At 42.9% G+C, this 17,922-nt stretch overlaps 2 protein-coding genes across 3 annotated transcripts; both read left to right on the forward strand.

Moving 5' to 3' along the window:
* Positions 1-147: 147 nt before the first annotated feature.
* On the forward strand, positions 148-8,313 carry LOC143900169 (sphingomyelin phosphodiesterase 4). The gene is made up of 15 exons (XM_077411191.1): positions 148-356; positions 623-922; positions 1,030-1,132; positions 1,220-1,451; positions 1,549-1,762; positions 1,887-1,999; positions 2,077-2,235; positions 2,320-2,491; positions 2,574-2,759; positions 2,836-3,054; positions 3,141-3,233; positions 3,299-3,475; positions 3,534-3,763; positions 3,848-4,090; positions 7,876-8,313. Exons 1-14 carry the CDS (start codon positions 330-332, stop codon positions 3,987-3,989), a joined length of 2,367 nt encoding a protein of 788 aa, XP_077267317.1. The 5' UTR covers positions 148-329; the 3' UTR covers positions 3,990-4,090; positions 7,876-8,313.
* A 130-nt stretch (positions 8,314-8,443) lies between these two features.
* Positions 8,444-16,562, forward strand: LOC143900167 (adenosine receptor A2b). Of its 2 annotated transcripts, none has more exons than XM_077411190.1 (4): positions 8,444-12,228; positions 14,240-14,451; positions 14,701-15,237; positions 15,672-16,562. In XM_077411190.1, exons 1-4 carry the CDS (start codon positions 11,766-11,768, stop codon positions 16,071-16,073), a joined length of 1,614 nt encoding a protein of 537 aa, XP_077267316.1. In that variant the 5' UTR covers positions 8,444-11,765; the 3' UTR covers positions 16,074-16,562. The 2 variants fall into 2 exon arrangements, with proteins under 2 accessions (XP_077267316.1, XP_077267315.1); XM_077411189.1 differs by having other exon boundaries at positions 8,445-12,228; positions 14,695-15,237.
* The last annotated feature ends 1,360 nt before the right edge of the window (positions 16,563-17,922 follow it).

Here is a 17,922-nt window from a genome sequence, read left to right on the forward strand (position 1 = left end):
GTACATAATCACAAATATCACAATGCAAAGAGATCGTACATACATACATGCACGCGCGCGCGCGCGCGCGCACACACACAACATTGATATACGATACGCACTAATACAGAAATGCATTATATACACTTATACACATTCCTTTCACACTACATTGACCACACGCCATTCTGAGAGCGAAGAGCGAGTGGCCCATAAACGTATATGTCTATGGAATGGCCAGGTAGTCTAACCTCGTCTAACCGGCGTGAGGTTCGATAGGAGCACCACACAAATATTGACACTATTATCCTTTAGTTGCTGTTTTTTATAATTCTATCCAGCTCGAAACCATGGCATCTTCCACCGATGTTGCTACAGTATGTATTACTGATTCACATTTTGTAAAATACAAATGCTTCATGTGATACCTCTAACAATGTAAACAATGTGGAGTAACATCGAGATTTAAATATAAATATTATTCGTTATCAAATGTAACTTCAGCCGTACCTTGATTACCAAAGAAAAATTTATAGTTGCAAAAGAAATACGGTAATGTTACTGTTAAAGTTGTAACATATATTTTACACTTTTAGAGTTTACGTCATATCTTTATAGCGTTACGCGTTCATCAATTTTCCAGATCAGAGCTCAGAGATATTTAAACGAACCGTTGGTGGAGCGATGCAGAGATCTGTCCGTATTGATAGACGAATCGAGCACCACTGAGCTGCAGCTAGTCTTTCCCCTGCTGATAGATTCCTTATTCGGAATAGTAGACAATATCGGGTGGGGCTTGCACAATATTACCCTCAAGAAAAATCCACACGAATATGAGACACTGTGTCACTTTCTTAGTCCCCAAGGACCAATGTTTTCTTTATGTTATAAACTACTTCCAGACTGTTATCTCAAGTATAACTTTCCAGTGTCCTATCTTCCGGTGCGTATAAGAATTATAATAACTTTGTGCACATCAATGTATTGTTTTATATTTTCTATCTTCAGCTATCGGGGTAATGATGTATATCGTAATGTTTTTCATTCCAGTCGAAAATACGTTCCATGTTGGAGGAAGCTATGATATCACCATTTTATCTCGATAAAATAAGAGATGATCAAGGGACACGTGTTCCTTCAGCTTTATCTATGAGTATCCTTCACTAAATATTACATAACTACTATGTGATTATTTATTATATGATTTATTAACGCTGAATATTTCTTAACGCAAACACATATCCCTTTGAGTACTACATCTTTCATTTTGCGTATCATTTAACCAATCCCTGGTTACGACTTCAACAGCAAGAAAATGTGTGGATGAATTGGGAAACAGTTTACGTTCAATTAGCGCATTGTTATCTGTATCATTTTCTTCCGAGAGATAATTCCGCGGTTCTACCAGCGATTGGACCATATGTGAAGAAAACGCCGCCAAGAAAATTGACTCAGTCCCCAGAATTCCGAAGGTACGGAGACATTTGGTGTGTTATAATGAGACGTAGGACGCGTAAATTTAAGTGGCAAGTGCGCTCTATTCAAATATATTTCAAATATTTTAAACAGAGATTGTCAGAAATTACAAACTTTGAGACTTCTGCGAGCATCTATATTAACATCGGGATCGATGAGTCCTGGATCAGGCGCGCCGCAGCAGCAACAGTGTTTACCGCAAGTCTGGCGAAGCGAGACTGTGGTACAAGTCTTTCTCGATTTTTGGTTGGAGTATACAGAGGACGCGCAATTAAGTACATCCTATCTGTCTTCGATACCGCGACGAGTAAGTTTTCTGTGTGCAATCAAAGAGGCGATGTGCGTTGTATGGAAAGATGTGAATAATTTTGTGGGGCAGGAATAACTTTCACATCGTTTCAAACGTATTTGATTGTAACTTTTAATTTCAGCACAGTATACATTCCGGAGAACACATACGCCTTGTAAGAGCGTTCATAAAGACTCTGCACGAGTTTACGAATAGCGCTACGGGCGACAAGAGCGCAATGGACGAATTGAAGAGGTATTGAGATGATATTTTACAAATTTTATAACTCTGTTGCCATTACTCTAAACATTTTTTTTTGTTTTATTTGTTAGAATAATTCTTCCTTCGGTTCAAGGAAAAATATATACGTTTTTGAGGAAGGCAATATATCATTGGCCTCTAGACAGCTCGTTTAGATTGATACTGGAAGCTTGGCTGAGCTTTATTCAACCATGGAGATATGTACCGGGAGTATCATATACTAAGGAAGGGTATGCGTATGTATTGTGTTATCGTTAATGCCAAAATATTGTCATTGTCTTGGCTAATATTTTCCGTATTTTCAACATTTTCAGTAAAGCAGAGGAAGAAGAAAGAGGCAAGATTCATGATCCTGGTAGATGGATTTCTTTCGTTGCTAATAATCTGTTGGCGTATACGGTTGTGTTCCAGCAGTTGCTTCCGCGATTTATGAGAACTGACCTAGTAGCACCTAAGAATGCATTAATGTTATTCAGAGTTACAAAAGTACGTGCATTTTCCTCGGTTGAATATACTATTTTATATTCAAAGATGTACTTGTGTATATTTTATAGTTATATTTATATAGGTATTTTCACAACCATACTTGGCAAAAATGATATGTGAAGTGGAGAGTTGTATGGATGACGCAGGCTTAAGTAAAGGTCGAATAACTACAAATCAGTGGACATCGATCGTTAGGCAACAGATTGTTGAACTGGAAGGTCCGACTTATCAATACGTCCCTATGTTTTCGACAGCTATCAACCTGCAGGTATTTTTTACTCTGTAGATTTCTAAGTGTCTATCTATTGCTAGCTTTATTAACGAACGATTACCTTGCATTCCAGGTCGTATGGTTTCTGAGCAATATTAAACAAGCTCATTTAACGGCGACTAGCCTGGTTGAGGCTCTGGAAAACAGAAGAAGGGGAAAATGCTTTCTACTTTCTCTCTGGGAATTCTTTAGCTGCGAGGAATACTCCTCGGATGACATCAGCATAGAGGAACGACGACGCGTTCCGGTGCTTTTGGCTACCGCTCAACAGCAGTTGATAGATATATTTCAAGTGATTGAATTTCTTTTACATCGATAATGAATCGCGTATCTATCGTCACTCATTTTGAGTAACACGCACAATCGTGATTGTTGCAGATACAGCTCGAAGACATTCCGCAAGTTGCTATAGTGGCGGATCAAGAATATCACGATAGCATTCTGTCGACTTCTTTCTGTCATCAGTCGCAAGTGCGAATTATTGAAATAGGTTTCTATTAAAATTCTTCGACCGATTTAAAAGATGCGATTTTTAGATGGAGTCCAGCTTCGACTCGAGCAGACCGGGTACTTTCGTGCCGTTGCAAGAGGGTAGACAGACGTGTCGATATATCGAATACATGGGCGATCCAGAGCTACAGCCGGTACGAACGAACGAGTGCGCTTTTCTCGTTCGATACCTTTACAAGCTATGCTGTTACATCAATCTCAAGGTATTGTGTATAATCACGAAGCTGTTCTTCATTTTGATAACTTGCCATTTATTTGCAGTATCGACACGAGATAATCGCACTGTACGGCAGACGAAGCTTCCTTGGTAGCATTTGTCGGCAACTGATTGCCCCACCTACCACCATTGTAAAATTACCCAAACGAACGTCAAACGGATTTACCAGTGGCTCCGAGGAACGATTGCCGCCTCGATTAAGTTTACGATCTTTAGCCAATTACACCTTCCTCATGAGTATATCATTTGGTATATTGATCGCATGGCTCACCAAGTATGTAATTCCGTAATTTTTTATGATCCGTTGGGACGTATCTACGACAAGTCTCGTATTACATTTAGAGTTTTTTGTTTGCAGTTATGGTCCTTTCATGTTCCTGGGATTTATATTTTTTATGTGGATTATGTACATAGTTATACGCGCAACGTTGCAACACTATTTTCCATCTGGCGCAAGTATTTTCAGACCAAGCGCGAGTACATCTTCCATTAGTCGATGATACTTTCGTATTTTAAGATAATGAATTGCATTACTGTAAGCAATTTTGGATGAAACGTTTTTTGTGAACAATGAATAACAATTTTGGATACATATCTATTTGTAAGTATATTAAACGATAGAAAATATACTATCGATAACATTTCTGTTTGCAAACCATTACTTTAAGTAATTGCGCTAAGTAATTGCATGAAATTTGTATTTACATTGTAATTATTTATAATCGAAGACCTTCGCCTTTGAAAATGACTCTACAAATTAATTCGTTGAACTATTTTCTAAATTGTTTACGTGAAAAGTGAATATATCACTCACTTGTGTATACATTCTTATCTTTTATAATTTAATTAAAAACTTGCGTATTACTTCTATTGAGATCTCAAAATCTCGCGAGTACTCGCAACTCGTGCGTTCGCGTAAAAGAGTCACGGTGCGGTCTCGCTTCGCGTGTACTTGGCGCGAGACTCTTGATATTCAAAAGTTTAAAATTTTTAAACTGGGACTATTTTTAAAACGTGTAAGGAGTAAAAAAAATATATAGGTATATATATATATCATTGATTATACGTGCAAAAATATTATTACCAGTATTATAGTTGAAATTAATCAGATTTTCTCTTTCTCGCGAAAAGGGAAGTCTAATTATAATGTAGATTAAGCTTAATTACTTATATCCATCGTGCAATTCGCGATAAGCGGTAAACTATACGCGATACGTACCAACCCGTGTTGGCACAGTCTACGATCATCCCGATACTATAGTGCACATGCAATAACATTAACAATTATTGATTCATCGCCCTGTGCGTTACCTGTGTGTATCGGGGATAGTAGAACCGCGAGAACGATCAACGTCGTTATCCACTTCTCCAACGCCAGCACGAAGCTTAATCAACGTGATGCGCACAACGGAAAAATGAGCTCGCGCTCATTAGACAAATTGAATTCGGAAACTTACATCGTCGATCGATGAGGCGTCGAGCGCCCGCAAAGAGGATTAACCCTTAAGTCAATATCCGGATACTCACTAAACGTGTTTTTTAGTTTTTAGCGAAAGTACCAAACGTCTTCCGATCCCTATTCTTTGAGTAGTTTTACGAAGGCGAGGGGGAGATTACGTTTAGAATAAAATTTGAATTTAAAGCTTTTAAAAATACAAAGGTTTTAAACGCCTTACATTTAAAAGCTTTAAATTACATACACGTTTGTTCAATAACTGCAATCCCTGGATACCCAAATGGAGAAAACTTGGATTATAAAATATGAATTATAAACAATATGTAGCAAAAAAACATTTTCATAGATTTTAACTTGTATATAAGTACTAATTTTGGTCAATCGCTGACTTGCTGCGTTAATTTACATCGTTTATTTTTAATATAAAAAAAGCACAAATTTTTTCTTTAACGTGATATTTTAAAAGCTCTTGCAAACATTTTACAGTAAAATCCAAGACTGTAGACGTTTGTATATAAAAGAAATTTTCGAACGATCCTCGACCCTTTAAAGTTCGCGAAATATAAATACAAATCATTTTAAATCTTGAAAACACAAAATATTTTGACGCGTTTCTCGCTCATGATACCTAGAAACAGAAGGGAAAAACCGACAAGAGACCGGTCTTCGCACAAAAATGAAAACCAGATCGCCATTTTCGAAACGAGGAAAGAGACTTAATTTTCTATTTAAATGAATATCCGCACCGAGATCCCATTCGCCTGATTAGCCTTCCTCGCGTGTAACGGTGTCAAATGCGATCGTGATTATTTCTGTTTGTAAATATTTGTCTGCCGCCCACGCTCGCGGAGAAGCGTAATCATTACTTTAACGGGGTAGCGTGTGGTGTATTAATTTATTAAGTTTTGCGTCACGCGCGCGCGGCTTGTAATAAAAGTAAAGCACACCGGCGAAGTCAGTGAGTCGCACGACACCCGCGCGGACGGGGGGCGAGCTTTTTTAATTGGATCCCGTTAAATATCGCGCGTCGCACCGCGCTTTCCGCGCACGCCTTCGCGACCCGGTCACGCGTCGCGTCGCGCCTCCTCGCCTTCTGCTCCCCGTTGTTACCGAGATAAAGAAAAACGGCCGGTCTTTCATTACTTCCGCGAGTAAATAAGGCTCGCGTTACGCGCGCCGGTCGCGCGCCTCGTTAAAATCTCGACGCACATTTTTACGAACCGCACATAAATTCGGCGCGCGCCCACAAATTCGAGCACGCTTTTGCTTTACGCGATTCTTTAAAGCTCGCTTTTTTTCTTCATTATCTCTGTCCTCGATTCGATTCGCAGCGAAGCGATATCCAGATGTATTTAGCGTCGTTCGTGATGTAGGGAATCATCAACCGTTCTCGCGCGCGCGCGCGCGCGCGTGTGTTATTAATGCCCGCGGGCGTAAGAATATTAAGTAAAATGGTATATAATCGTGGAACCCCCGAAAACATACATCATCTCGAAGGTCAAGGTTGCAGTTGTACAAATTTCGATCGTTCTTTTCTGACGATATAAGAGTTAAAATGGTACTCCATATGACAATTGCAGTGATTTTATTAACATTAACGAGCGATAGTAAATTATCTTTTTACATCAATCCATCCACGAGATAAGCTTACGCGCTCGTGCCTTTTTATAAATTTTAAACGGGATGAAAAAGGAATAATTTATTTTTTTTTAATATTATTATACATATCACATATATAAATATCGTATAAAATAGAATATATTCTTTAAATTTTTTGATTATGATAAGTGCATATTAAATGCAAGCAGACTTATAGATTCTGCAGAAATAGCATCAGAAGAAACATCGAAATGTCGCGCGAAAGCATTTACAAAAACTAATGAAAGGAAAATCATGCCAAAGAGCTTTTTTAACTTTAATCCGAAATCTATTATTTTATTTTTCCACCGAATACTATATACATTCTTATTTCATCCGACTTTTCCTGCAGCATACATCGACACTTGCCGATGTGGATCCGACAGTCAAAGGCACGGCACTGGATTTAAGCCCACCTTCCGGCGCGATGCATTAGTCGTATTAAACCATTAGATACCCGGTGGTATGTTCCAGGGTGTGTTTACATGGTCGGTGTAACACGAACACGACCCATTTTCGATTTAAATCGAGATCGCCGGCGCGCGGCGCGCTCGTATCCGAGAGGCCCGGCCGCTCGGCGCTCGTTCGCGCGCGGCGCAATTAGAGATCCTTTATGCAATGTCAAGCGCTCCGTTATGCGCCAGTTACGGACAATGAGTACGTACATACGAATTACCACGAATGGACTCGTTCACCATTCGTTAAAACCTGCCTCGCCGAGTCGCGACTTCCGTCCGTTGCTTTCTCGAGCGCGCGGCCGCCGCGCATTCCTTTTTTTGCACGAGATTAGTCATCAATAAATAATCTCCTGAACGAATGACCGCGAGTTGTACTCTCGCGTGAACGGATCGAGGGGATGCAGAAGCAAAATGTTCTCCACTTTAACACCTCTATGATTTCCAACTGGATTGAAGAGGCGGAAATTTCTCATTTTGCTAATAATTATATTTTGCGAAGATTTTTTTGTGTTTAGAATAACAGAGATGAGCGTTTGATAATTAGAATTCTCTTTTTTTTTCTTTATTTCTGAGCTCCACGTTACAATGTAAATTAGACTTTATTATAATAATCCCATTATAGTAAAAATTATTATAATTTTGTTATAATATAAATTGAAAAAAATTAAAAAATATGTGAAGAAATAAAAAAAGTTCGATCACGTCGGACAACTTTATGGTTCGATAAAAAGACTCATTAGGAAACATGACGAAACGAAAGTTTGCGGAATATTCCTCCTGATATTCACGGTTACAAAAAATGATCCTTTTCAACCATGGCATATTATGTTTCAGATATATATCCAGGTCCAGAAGTACGCACGCATACACCGAGTAGCCCAGCATCCGCGAAAGAGAGATGAAGAGTGCGTGCGTGCGAAAAATGTGCGAATTTATTTGCCGGGTTAACCCGGATAGTAATTCTATCTCCATATTATCTTATCGACCAGTTATATATCGGGAAGTATAACAAGTAGATATCTGTATTGTGACCATTTGATCATCAGAGGACAAAACGTAGGGCGAAGGCCTCCCGTCGCTCGTTAACAAATGGCTACTAATTACGGTCATTTATTACATTAGGTACCCACATCTTTAACTTTTATACGGGAATGACTTTAGCCATTCTCTAACGTGGTTTCTTTTGAACATCGTTTCCGTGATCGGCGATTCAGTTACACTGTTAAATAAAATCATAGAATGACCTTCATAAGAGAGAAAAAAAAATGGCTATTAGGGTCGGACGCGGTTCTTCGTGCGTGGAATCAGTTTATTCGTCTTCTTGAAGTACATTGAAAATAAACGTTTCGGCTCATTTTTGAACCATCCTCAGCATTAGATGAAATAAGTTTATTTTCAATGTACTTCAAGAAGACGAATAAACTGATTCCATTGCACGCACGAAGAACCGCGTCCGACCCTAATAGCCCCTTTTTTCACACTGTTAAATATATTAAAAGATTAAATTTAAATTAATATCCTCAGTTAAATAACATATTGTTAATTTAAACTGCCATATGTGTGTCAAAATTTATTATTTTAACTTCAGTTTTAGTTAAATTAACGACATATTGAGTAGGAGCGGTAGCGACTTATAGCAATGATTAAGAATGACTCAAACGAGTATAATTTGACTTAACAGTGTACGACGTCCTGTTCAATCGTTCAAGAATACGTCAACGGAATCGACGAGCTAATTCGACTCCACATATTTTCGGCAATTGGAAAATGTAGCGCATTATTTTAATCTTTATTTTCTTAATAATTAATATATGTTTATCGAAGAATACCACGCAACCCCTCTATTACAAGATAGTGCTACAAGTCAAACGTCTCGAGATGACGTCTGCTACGGAGGAAGTCTGGAGTACAATCAGACAAAAAGTTGATTTTTTTTAGAGTTTTCCTCTCCATTAATTTTCCAGATTTTCCTTGTTGTTAACTAATTGTAGCGCGCTTCTGCACGAGCCGCCCGTGCGCGAGAACAATAGCCCGCGTTAGATTATAGAGTATCTCGCAAGCTACATTGTGCTGATTGTACTCTATTAGGGGACCGCTATCGGTCCGCGGTAATATTCAGCATTTTTCTCGCTATACATAACGCTCGAACATATAACTACGTAAATGAACGGATGTGATTGCGCCCCACTTTTTCCCCGCCATATTGCCGCCACAGCCGTTTTAGTGCCGGATATATGTGGCTGCCTGAATTTCGTATTACATCAATACCGAACGGCAACCGCCGTATTAAGGCAACAAGACGCGAGAGATTAAACCGTTTAATTGAGCGCCGAGAGCGTGCGCGCGCGATGTGTGCGGTAATGTTCGCGCGAATCGTGAATAGCGTACGAATGGCGACTTCGTGCTGGGACCGAGTCGCCGCGACGGAGTAGATCCATCACGTGGTTCCCTTACGCTCGCGGTTGCATTTAGGAGCGAAACAATTACGACGTTGTTCGCGAGAAGGTGAACGAAGAGGGAAGTGTATACGATGGCGGGAAAGGAAGAGCGAGAGAAGGCGCGCGCGCACGTGACACGAATATGTCCGTCCGCGTCGCCGTCGCTGCGAAAACGATAAAAGCTCGCGGCATTGGCGGCCGCGCGCGGCGGGCCCGAGGTCAAGCACGCCGTGCACGTGAAAGCATCCGGTGTGTGTGTGTGTGTGTGTGAGATGCATCGCGTTTGTACGACGGTCCGCGTCCGCTGATCCGCGTCTGTCACGCTTCACGCTCCGCGGGGGTCGTGGCGCGAACCGAACGTACCCTTTTGGCCCTTCCGGCTTTTTGGCGTTTCGACTTTGCCGCTGCGCGGCGGAAGGAAGAACGCGAGAAGAGAGCGGTGTACCGGCCGCGGAGATTCGTACCTTCCACCACCACCTCTATCGCGTGCCCTACTGTCACGCGACTCGCGAGAAGAGCACGCCGGCCTCGGCGACCTCGGCGTCCTCAGCGAGCCTCAGTTACGCGCCACGGGGTTGAGAAGGCGGACCGCGCTCGTTTCATCCTCCGACCTCGGCGCCCCGACGTGCGTCGCGCCGCGGAGAGGAAGGAACCCCTCATCCGTCCCGTTCTGTCCCCCCCTCTCCGTTTTGTGCACGTCGTGGACTTTTCACACCCACGTCCCCGGACTAATTAATCAGAGAAATAAATATTTGCCCGTGACGACACGCCGGTCGATCGATCTGCGTCGATCAAACTCTTTCTTTCTCTTTCTCTCTCTCTCTCTCTCTCTCTCTCTCTCTCTCTCTCTCTCTCTCTCTCTCTCTCTCTCTCTCTCTCTCTCTCTCTCTCTCTCTCTCTCTCTCTCTCTCTCTCTCTCTCTCTCTCTCTCTCTCTCTCTCTCTCTCTCTCTCTCTCTCTCTTCTCTCTCTCTTCTCTCGTCGAGGAGGCTCGGACTCTCCACGCGACTTTTCCCGCTCTTTCGATGACGCACGCACGCGGATGACGCGAGGGCAACGCGCAGTCAGCGACTTTAAATTAACTATACCAACGCGACGCCGAAATGCCGAAATCAGGAAGCGAGTAGATTTCGCTCGATACCGAATCTCGGATCGGAGGTGAACCGATCGAGTCCGGTGTTTCTTCGCTTCCGGGTCATCGGAAAGTAATGAATCGATTGATATGTCGATGAGGATAACGGCGACGCGGTGAGGTGTAACGCACGAAAGCGCGAAAAGGCACGAGAAGAAGTCGGCCTCCTTGCCGTCGTTTCGTGGCGAACGCGAAATTCGCGTGACACGCAGGCTCTATTAGATGATATCGCGCGGAAATCATCTTACGCGCTCGCGTAACTCGGACTCCGCGTATGAGTAATGGACGGGAAACGCGACGGTCGCTAACGTGTCACGCGATCAGCAAGCGACCGACCCCCGATCGATCGTTCCTTCGCTCCTTTCGGACAAACGGAAGCGGAGTCGCGTAGACCGAGAAAAATCGCGGTTCGGAAAGAATAGTAAAAAAAGAAAATTCGAGAAACCGCGAAGGTTCGACTGATTTGGGAAAGAAGAGAGGAGACGTGAAGCGAGACGCGAACGACAGTGACGTCGTGTGAGTTTCCGAGAAGACTCTTCCCGAGTTCGGTGGTGATTTATAGAGACGGAAATTGAGATATCTGACAACGGACAAGCTCGATAATTATAGCCGAGGAGAACAACTCTCGGCGGAGATCTCTCGGGCCCGCGAATGACAAATGTTGATCCTCGCCTTTAATATCTTCGCTCCGCGAGAGCTCCGGCGGACGCCGAGGGCGAAATTTTATGCCCGACGCGAGCGAGAAAATAGAATGTGCGAATCTAGAACGCAAAAATAGAAGCGTGGAAAATTGATCTAACGAAATTTCTCACAGCCAATTTCTCTCTCGACACGACGAGCGACGAGCGCACGTGGCGCGCAAGCGCGCCCGCGCGCCGAATATATTCGAGACTCGAGACAGATATTTAATTGAGCGCTAAAGATTCGAGAGATGTCGGACCTCCTTGAGGACGGCGCGGCGATGACTATCGCTCAAGTACATCACTAGAAAGTATCGCGACGTCACGATTGCTCCGGATCGATCCCGTGTCGCGATATAGGAGCGTCGTCATGCTTCGCGGCCGTGAAGCGTCGACGAGGAACGCGCGTCGTGCAATCGTCCCGCGTCCCCGAGGGCGCCAATAAGACCATCCGCGTATCCGCCGGTCGCGGTGTATGCCGATGGTCGTCGCGATGGGATTTCCGTCGAACGCGACCGATCCGCCGTACGATTACTTGGACCACACCGGGCCGACGAACGCGTCGTCGTCCCTGGGCGCGGAGTTGAACCTGCCGTACACCGTTTGCGAGATCCTGGTAGCGATCTGCGCCGTTATCGGCAACGGCCTGGTGATCATCGTCTTCGGCAAGGAGCGGAAGCTGCGTCGACGCACCAACTACTACATCGTCTCGCTGGCGACGGCCGATCTGCTCGTCGGACTGTTCGCGATCCCGTTCGCTATCCTCGCGAGCATCGGCCTGCCGACGAATCTGCACGCCTGCCTGTTCACCGTGTCGGTCCTCGTCGTCCTCTGCACCATCAGCATCTTCTGCCTGGTCGCGGTGTCCGTCGATCGTTACTGGGCGATCCTGCATCCCATGAGATACTCGCGCACCGTACGCACCAAAACTGCCATAGGTGAGGCACTCGCCCTTTTGCCCCCCTCTCCCCCCGCCCCCGCCCACGCCCCCGTCGTATCGGCCTCAGCCAACGTCGTTAATTTTGATACCTGATATCGGGCAGCTTGATATCGTATCGTGAGATCAATATAATGATCCAAGTACGCTGATTCAAGTTGATCCAAGATCACACCGCTCCCGCGAGAAACGGCCGGCGGTAACTCGATCGCGGCATAACGATTACGCAGTTAGACGAATTGATCTGACAATTTTTTTTACGTGCTAGGCTATTGCCATTTCTCGCTAAACAAGCCTGTATTCGAGCGTGATTGAGATTGCCAATAATTCGAATTGAGTGAATCGCAGCTCTGACAATCCGGACTCGTTACATATACATAGATTGTAATTACGTGTCTATGATGTATGTGAGGAGGGAAAGTTTATTTAATCGAAATTATAGCTCATAGATACTTGGATACAGTTTTCAGTATACTCCATTGATGCAATGAAAGCATGCGTGCTTGGCAAGTATGGCTCTTTGGGCCGTTCAAGTAATAGAAATTATACGAGTTAGACACGCATGGCAGTGGCACTTAGCTGCTCAATAGCGGACTTGTTTAGCCAAGGGCCGGTCACAAAGAAAGCTCCCGGAGGTCTTTAGGTGCCGTTATTAACTACGTTGACAACGTTAACGAAAGGGACAAAAGGGTTGCCAGGTCTCTGGCCTAGTGGTCGTGCGTGACACTCTAGCTCTAATTTCCACGTATACACGTGTCCGTATAATTACGCAACATTGTTCGCGTAATCCGCTATTGCCGTTTTAAGTCGCGTCGCATGACATTGCGTTGCATTGCGTTTATTAAAGCGTGAACGCATACGCCGATTAGCGCGAACATGCAAAACAATCGTGAACCTGCATCGCGTGTTTCTTCAGATACTTAATCGTAAAATCCTCACGTGTTTTTCCCCACCATTTCCTGGTTCTGAACTCTGTGTCGTATAGCTCTCGGAATAACCGACGGACAAATTTGATTCGCGGTAGTTCGGGAAGAGACAGACACGCTTCAAAATGATCCGAAAAGAAGAAATCAACAAGACTGTAACTTCGTTTCGAGACTAGAAGCGGGCAATAAGTGGTAATTTAAAATTTTTACAGTCCCTAAGATTTGATAGATCAAAAGGGATACTTGGGCAAAATTTTTAGATTTGCAAGCAACAATAGTGTTAAATGTCAAATAATACTTAATATTTGTTCCGATATAAGTGATAATACAACATCAATTCTATGTTTATTGCAAAGTTCTTTGACAAAATAAAACTTCTTGAGAGATCAGACAAGCTTTAATTATCTCGAGTTAAACTTTTAATCTATCGAGTACGCGACAGTCAAAATAATAAATTTCTATGAGACATTTGGCGTATCCTAAAAATGTTACAAAATCTTTTGGAAACTGTCCAGTAAGATTCAAAGGAATCAAGAATGAATGGAACATCTATATTTTTATTATTTTTCACTCCAATATCGAATGATAAAAGAACTACTTTTTAGATCACGGAATCCAATAATGAATATAAAATTCGTCGTTCGAGACAAGTAATAAGTACGGTAAATTTCTCTTAGACCATATAAAGTCCTCGAAGCACTACGAGACGTCAGTTCCTGCATATTGCACCCGATAACGCGCATTTCCCAGAGGAGCGCCGCTTTCCACGAATGACGAACCAATCGATAAGAAACCGTGTATATATCCACGGGTATATACATATAAAAATTGCCTCTCGTCAACGTGGAAGCCGATAAAGAGAGCGCGAGAAGCCGGTGCTAATCGCGATGAATGACCGATGCGATGCGTAACGAACGGATGCGCGTGAACGAGTTATTATTTGAATCAACTAAGCGTACGTATATTGCCGTCGCGACGACGCGACGACGGCGCGGCGCGTCGATCCATTGACGGCGAGGCGAGGCGATCGATGGCGGATTCGAAGGAATAAACGAATATTAAACGGGAAAGACGATCGGTTTCCAGGTATAATATGCGTGTGCTGGGTGGCGGGCACCCTGGTGGGCTTCCTGCCGCTCTTCGGCTGGAACGCCGGCGAGACCAGCGATCACAGGTGTATCTTTACGAACGTCATGGACTACGATTATCTCGTGTTCCTGTACTTCGCCACGATCATCTTCCCCGCCCTGCTGATCGCGGCCTTCTACGCCCACATATACCGGGTAATCGTAAAACAGGTCAGTCGTAGAAAGAGACCCAGCTAGCGGAAGCTTCTAAAAAATGTTTGGAGGACGTTCGAAAAATTGTGTCATCTTTTAGACGTCTTTGTGATGTCTTTAAGATATTTTTTAGGACTTTCTGCTAGCTGGGGAGATTCCGAGAGATTTGCGATAGTGGCGGATAGTGTGCTGACGCAACGCGCGGCGCGAAAGATACGGTGGAAAAATAACCAAAGAGTGTAACGGGTACGACGGTTACAGCTACAGCAAATCGTCACGATGGACTCCAGCGACCCGGGGGGTGGCGGTACCGTTCGCCATCTCCGGGTCTTCCGTCTCCCCGGCGGTAACCGTCTCCGTTTGGGCGGTAACCATCACCAGACGCCGGGGACGATGCTGCGTTGTCTTGGCGCGGCGCGCAAACGGGAAGTCAAGGCCACGCAGAATCTCTCCTGTATCGTCGTCTTCTTCATCGTCTGCTGGTTCCCGCTGTACACTATAAACTGCGTGATGGCCTTCTGCCCGCGGTGCGAGGTGGACGACTTCCTCATGAAATTCTGCATCATCCTCTCGCACATCAACTCGGTTGGCAATCCCCTCCTCTACGCCTACCATCTCAAGGACTTTCGCATCGCCCTCAAAAACTTCGTCTGGCAGCTGCTCTTCCCGCACAGCGACGTCAAGTCCAGCGTGATCAGCGTGATTCACGATCGGGGTTCCCTCGTTGGTTCGCAGAGGCAGCTTCAGAGGCGATTCAGCGGCTTCGATCAGCCGAGGAGTCAGAGACCGAGCTTGCTGCGCCAGGTACATTGATATTTAAACTGCTTACAAGTTCTCTAAATCTGTATATTTTATCGGACCTGTGGAACAGAGAAGAAATTAATTTTCCAGCATCGCTTATTCCTAAGCGAAAGAAATTAAACTTCTCTATTTATAATTCGATTTAGTTTCATCTTTACATTTTCTTCAGTACAAAAAGTCTAAACTATACATAATGTTGTCATCTTAATTTGAAGAACTAAAAGACAAATATATAAAAACTTTGAGAAAGAACTAGCATATATTAAAAGATTTACTATAGGCAACGTGCCTAAAATACGGAAGATTAAGATTATTATATTAACAGCAAAAATATAATCGGGACTATTTAAATTATTATAATTTCACATAATGTTTACCTTGCTCGATTCGATCTACGTTTCGCGATCTATCTCCGTTTTATTTACTTACCGTCACAGGTGATCGATGGGAGCAGAAGGATGGACAACGCGTGCCCCGAAAGGCGCGTCTCGTCGACGTGTCGAAACGCCACGGATGTCGGTGCTGCGGTCGGAAGTCCGATTCCAATCAGCAACTCTACGTTAGCGACGAACAAACGGATGAGCGAGGAGGAATTGGCCAGCGACGGCGATATCGTCGACCGCAACGATGACGAGACTGACCGCGGAAGTTCCACCTCGTTGGAATTGCGAACGTACAGGTCGCTGGCACCGCTCCTGCCCGCGGAGGAGAACCACGTCGAGGAAACGCCGCCCGCGTCGATCTTCGTGATCGAGGCCGACGTGGTGAATCACGCCTCTCCCGATCGTCTCCTCGTCCTGGAGGAATCTCGAGACAGAATCGACGTAGCGGGCGGCTAATAGAGTACCCGCGAAAAAATAGAAGTGGGACGGATTCTTTAACAAACTGAACTAGGAAATTTGTATTTTTTTTCTAAATCTCTCGATGTGCCGATTTATTTTATTATTAGTTACTCGTTGAGCGTGCCATATAGCATACATGTTTTAGCGTTTAAATAAATTATATTAAAATGTATTACGTTGAAATGGAGCGACAGCGATGCTATAGAGCTGAAGCTTCGAAAAGACAAAGTGACAAACGGAGTGTGGCACGTCTGACTTTCCTTTTTTATCATGTAGGTATTGTATATAAAAACTAGACTAAAGGAAGGCAAATATTTTGAGAAACCCACGAGGGCACCTGAGGAGAAGGGACGTGTTCTCGAACGCACGGCGAGGACAATGCTGCATCGTGTGTGGCGATTCAGTGGCAAGTAGAGTGATAAGTATTCCGAGGGGGGAGACAATATACTTAATTTAACTTGTACAATAAAACAGTACACGTTGTGATTGTGTGTCTCTACGCGTGTCTACGTAGAACATTTGCACGAACATTGCACCTGTGCAATACTCTGCATATCATACGATTGATATAACTAGACATTTGTGCGCCATTCCTCTCCCGTTTCCTCTCCATATTCTTTACATGCGATATTTGCTAGATTGTATACGCGTTCGGTACATATATTGATACTGATAATTAATCTTCTAAAATTACTGAAATGATATTTTAATCGACAAAATTATCGCGATACAAATAACAATCAGCCGTATCTGTTATTAAAAGTTAACAAAGTTCAGCAAACCGCTCTCCAGAAATGATAATAAATAGATAACAAAAATTTCAGTCGTCAACCACTTTTAGCCGAACTTTGCTTTAACAGAATATCGGCCTGATGTAAGTTCCCCTTCAGAGAAAATAAGATGGCCATCAATTAAATTTTTGGTGGAGAACAAAATTTTCAGCAAGAAATCTTCGTTAAATATTGATCTATTATCAAACGCTTGCACGGTTTTTTTTCCCCCAAAATACGGACAGTACAAGTTTATTATTAATAAAAACCGCGAGATCTTGTAAAATTAACAAATATTGTGCGAATGGATGTCGGTTCAATTATTTTAATACTCACCCCTCTTCGTCTTTAGATTTTAAATAGAATCTAGAGTCCTCGATCAATTTTAGAACGCCTCATCGTAACGATTATTATGTAAGAAAATAAAATCGGTCGAAAAGGATATTACCTATGTGTGTAATAACGCATGCGAATTTTTAGCGTACAATAAGCACCCTGTGTATCGCGGCATTATGACCGAATGAAATCAGTGTCATTGAAAAGCTTCGCGCGTATAATCCATATATATCGATGCTTCATTGTCACCCAATTTATCGTAGAATGCCTAGGCAAAAATTTTTCTTAGAATTCTTCACATAATTTTTCAAAGTTTCTATATAAATCTCAGAATTTCTCAGCATAATTGTATAACTTTTTAGAAAATTTCTCAGATTTTTTTATATATAAATTAAAACATTTGTCAAAAATATTGAGAAAGTTTATATCTTTTCTAAAGTTCTTTTTACATATGTGAATTTTGAAATATTTTAAGATTTTTCGTTCAATATAATTTCCGAAGAAAACTTATAAAATCTGAAGGGGTTTAAGATGATTTTCAGAAATCTTCATAAATTTAAAATATGTAAAATTCTTAATCATGCGATATTATAAAACTTTTTTCATCAGGATATAGTCTCGTTTATATTTTTTCCGGTCAATGCGACGCATTTATCTGTCCGTCAAACAACAAGTGAACTTTTCAAAGTTAGATTTGCATTCACGTCTCGTATGGACGTAACCGTATACGCTCTGACTAC

The sequence above is a fragment of the Temnothorax americanus genome, unplaced genomic scaffold (genome assembly GCF_048541705.1).
Source record: "Temnothorax americanus isolate GAGA-0224 unplaced genomic scaffold, ASM4854170v1 Scaffold3, whole genome shotgun sequence".
Lineage (NCBI taxonomy): Eukaryota > Metazoa > Arthropoda > Insecta > Hymenoptera > Formicidae > Temnothorax > Temnothorax americanus.

What these genes read in the sequence shown, in the direction of transcription:
- LOC143900167 (XM_077411189.1), top strand. Translation starts at nt 11,766, where the DNA reads ATGCCGATGGTCGTCGCGATGGGATTTCCGTCGAACGCGACCGATCCG. An exon ending in ACGCACCAAAACTGCCATAG is followed by an intron (nt 12,229 to 14,239) that starts GTGAGGCACTCG and finishes ATCGGTTTCCAG; the next exon opens with GTATAATATGCGTGTGCTGG. An exon ending in GACCGAGCTTGCTGCGCCAG is followed by an intron (nt 15,238 to 15,671) that starts GTACATTGATAT and finishes TTACCGTCACAG; the next exon opens with GTGATCGATGGGAGCAGAAG.
- LOC143900169 (XM_077411191.1), top strand. Translation starts at nt 330, where the DNA reads ATGGCATCTTCCACCGATGTTGCTACA. An exon ending in GCAATGGACGAATTGAAGAG is followed by an intron (nt 2,000 to 2,076) that starts GTATTGAGATGA and finishes TTTATTTGTTAG; the next exon opens with AATAATTCTTCCTTCGGTTC. An exon ending in GTATCATATACTAAGGAAGG is followed by an intron (nt 2,236 to 2,319) that starts GTATGCGTATGT and finishes CAACATTTTCAG; the next exon opens with TAAAGCAGAGGAAGAAGAAA.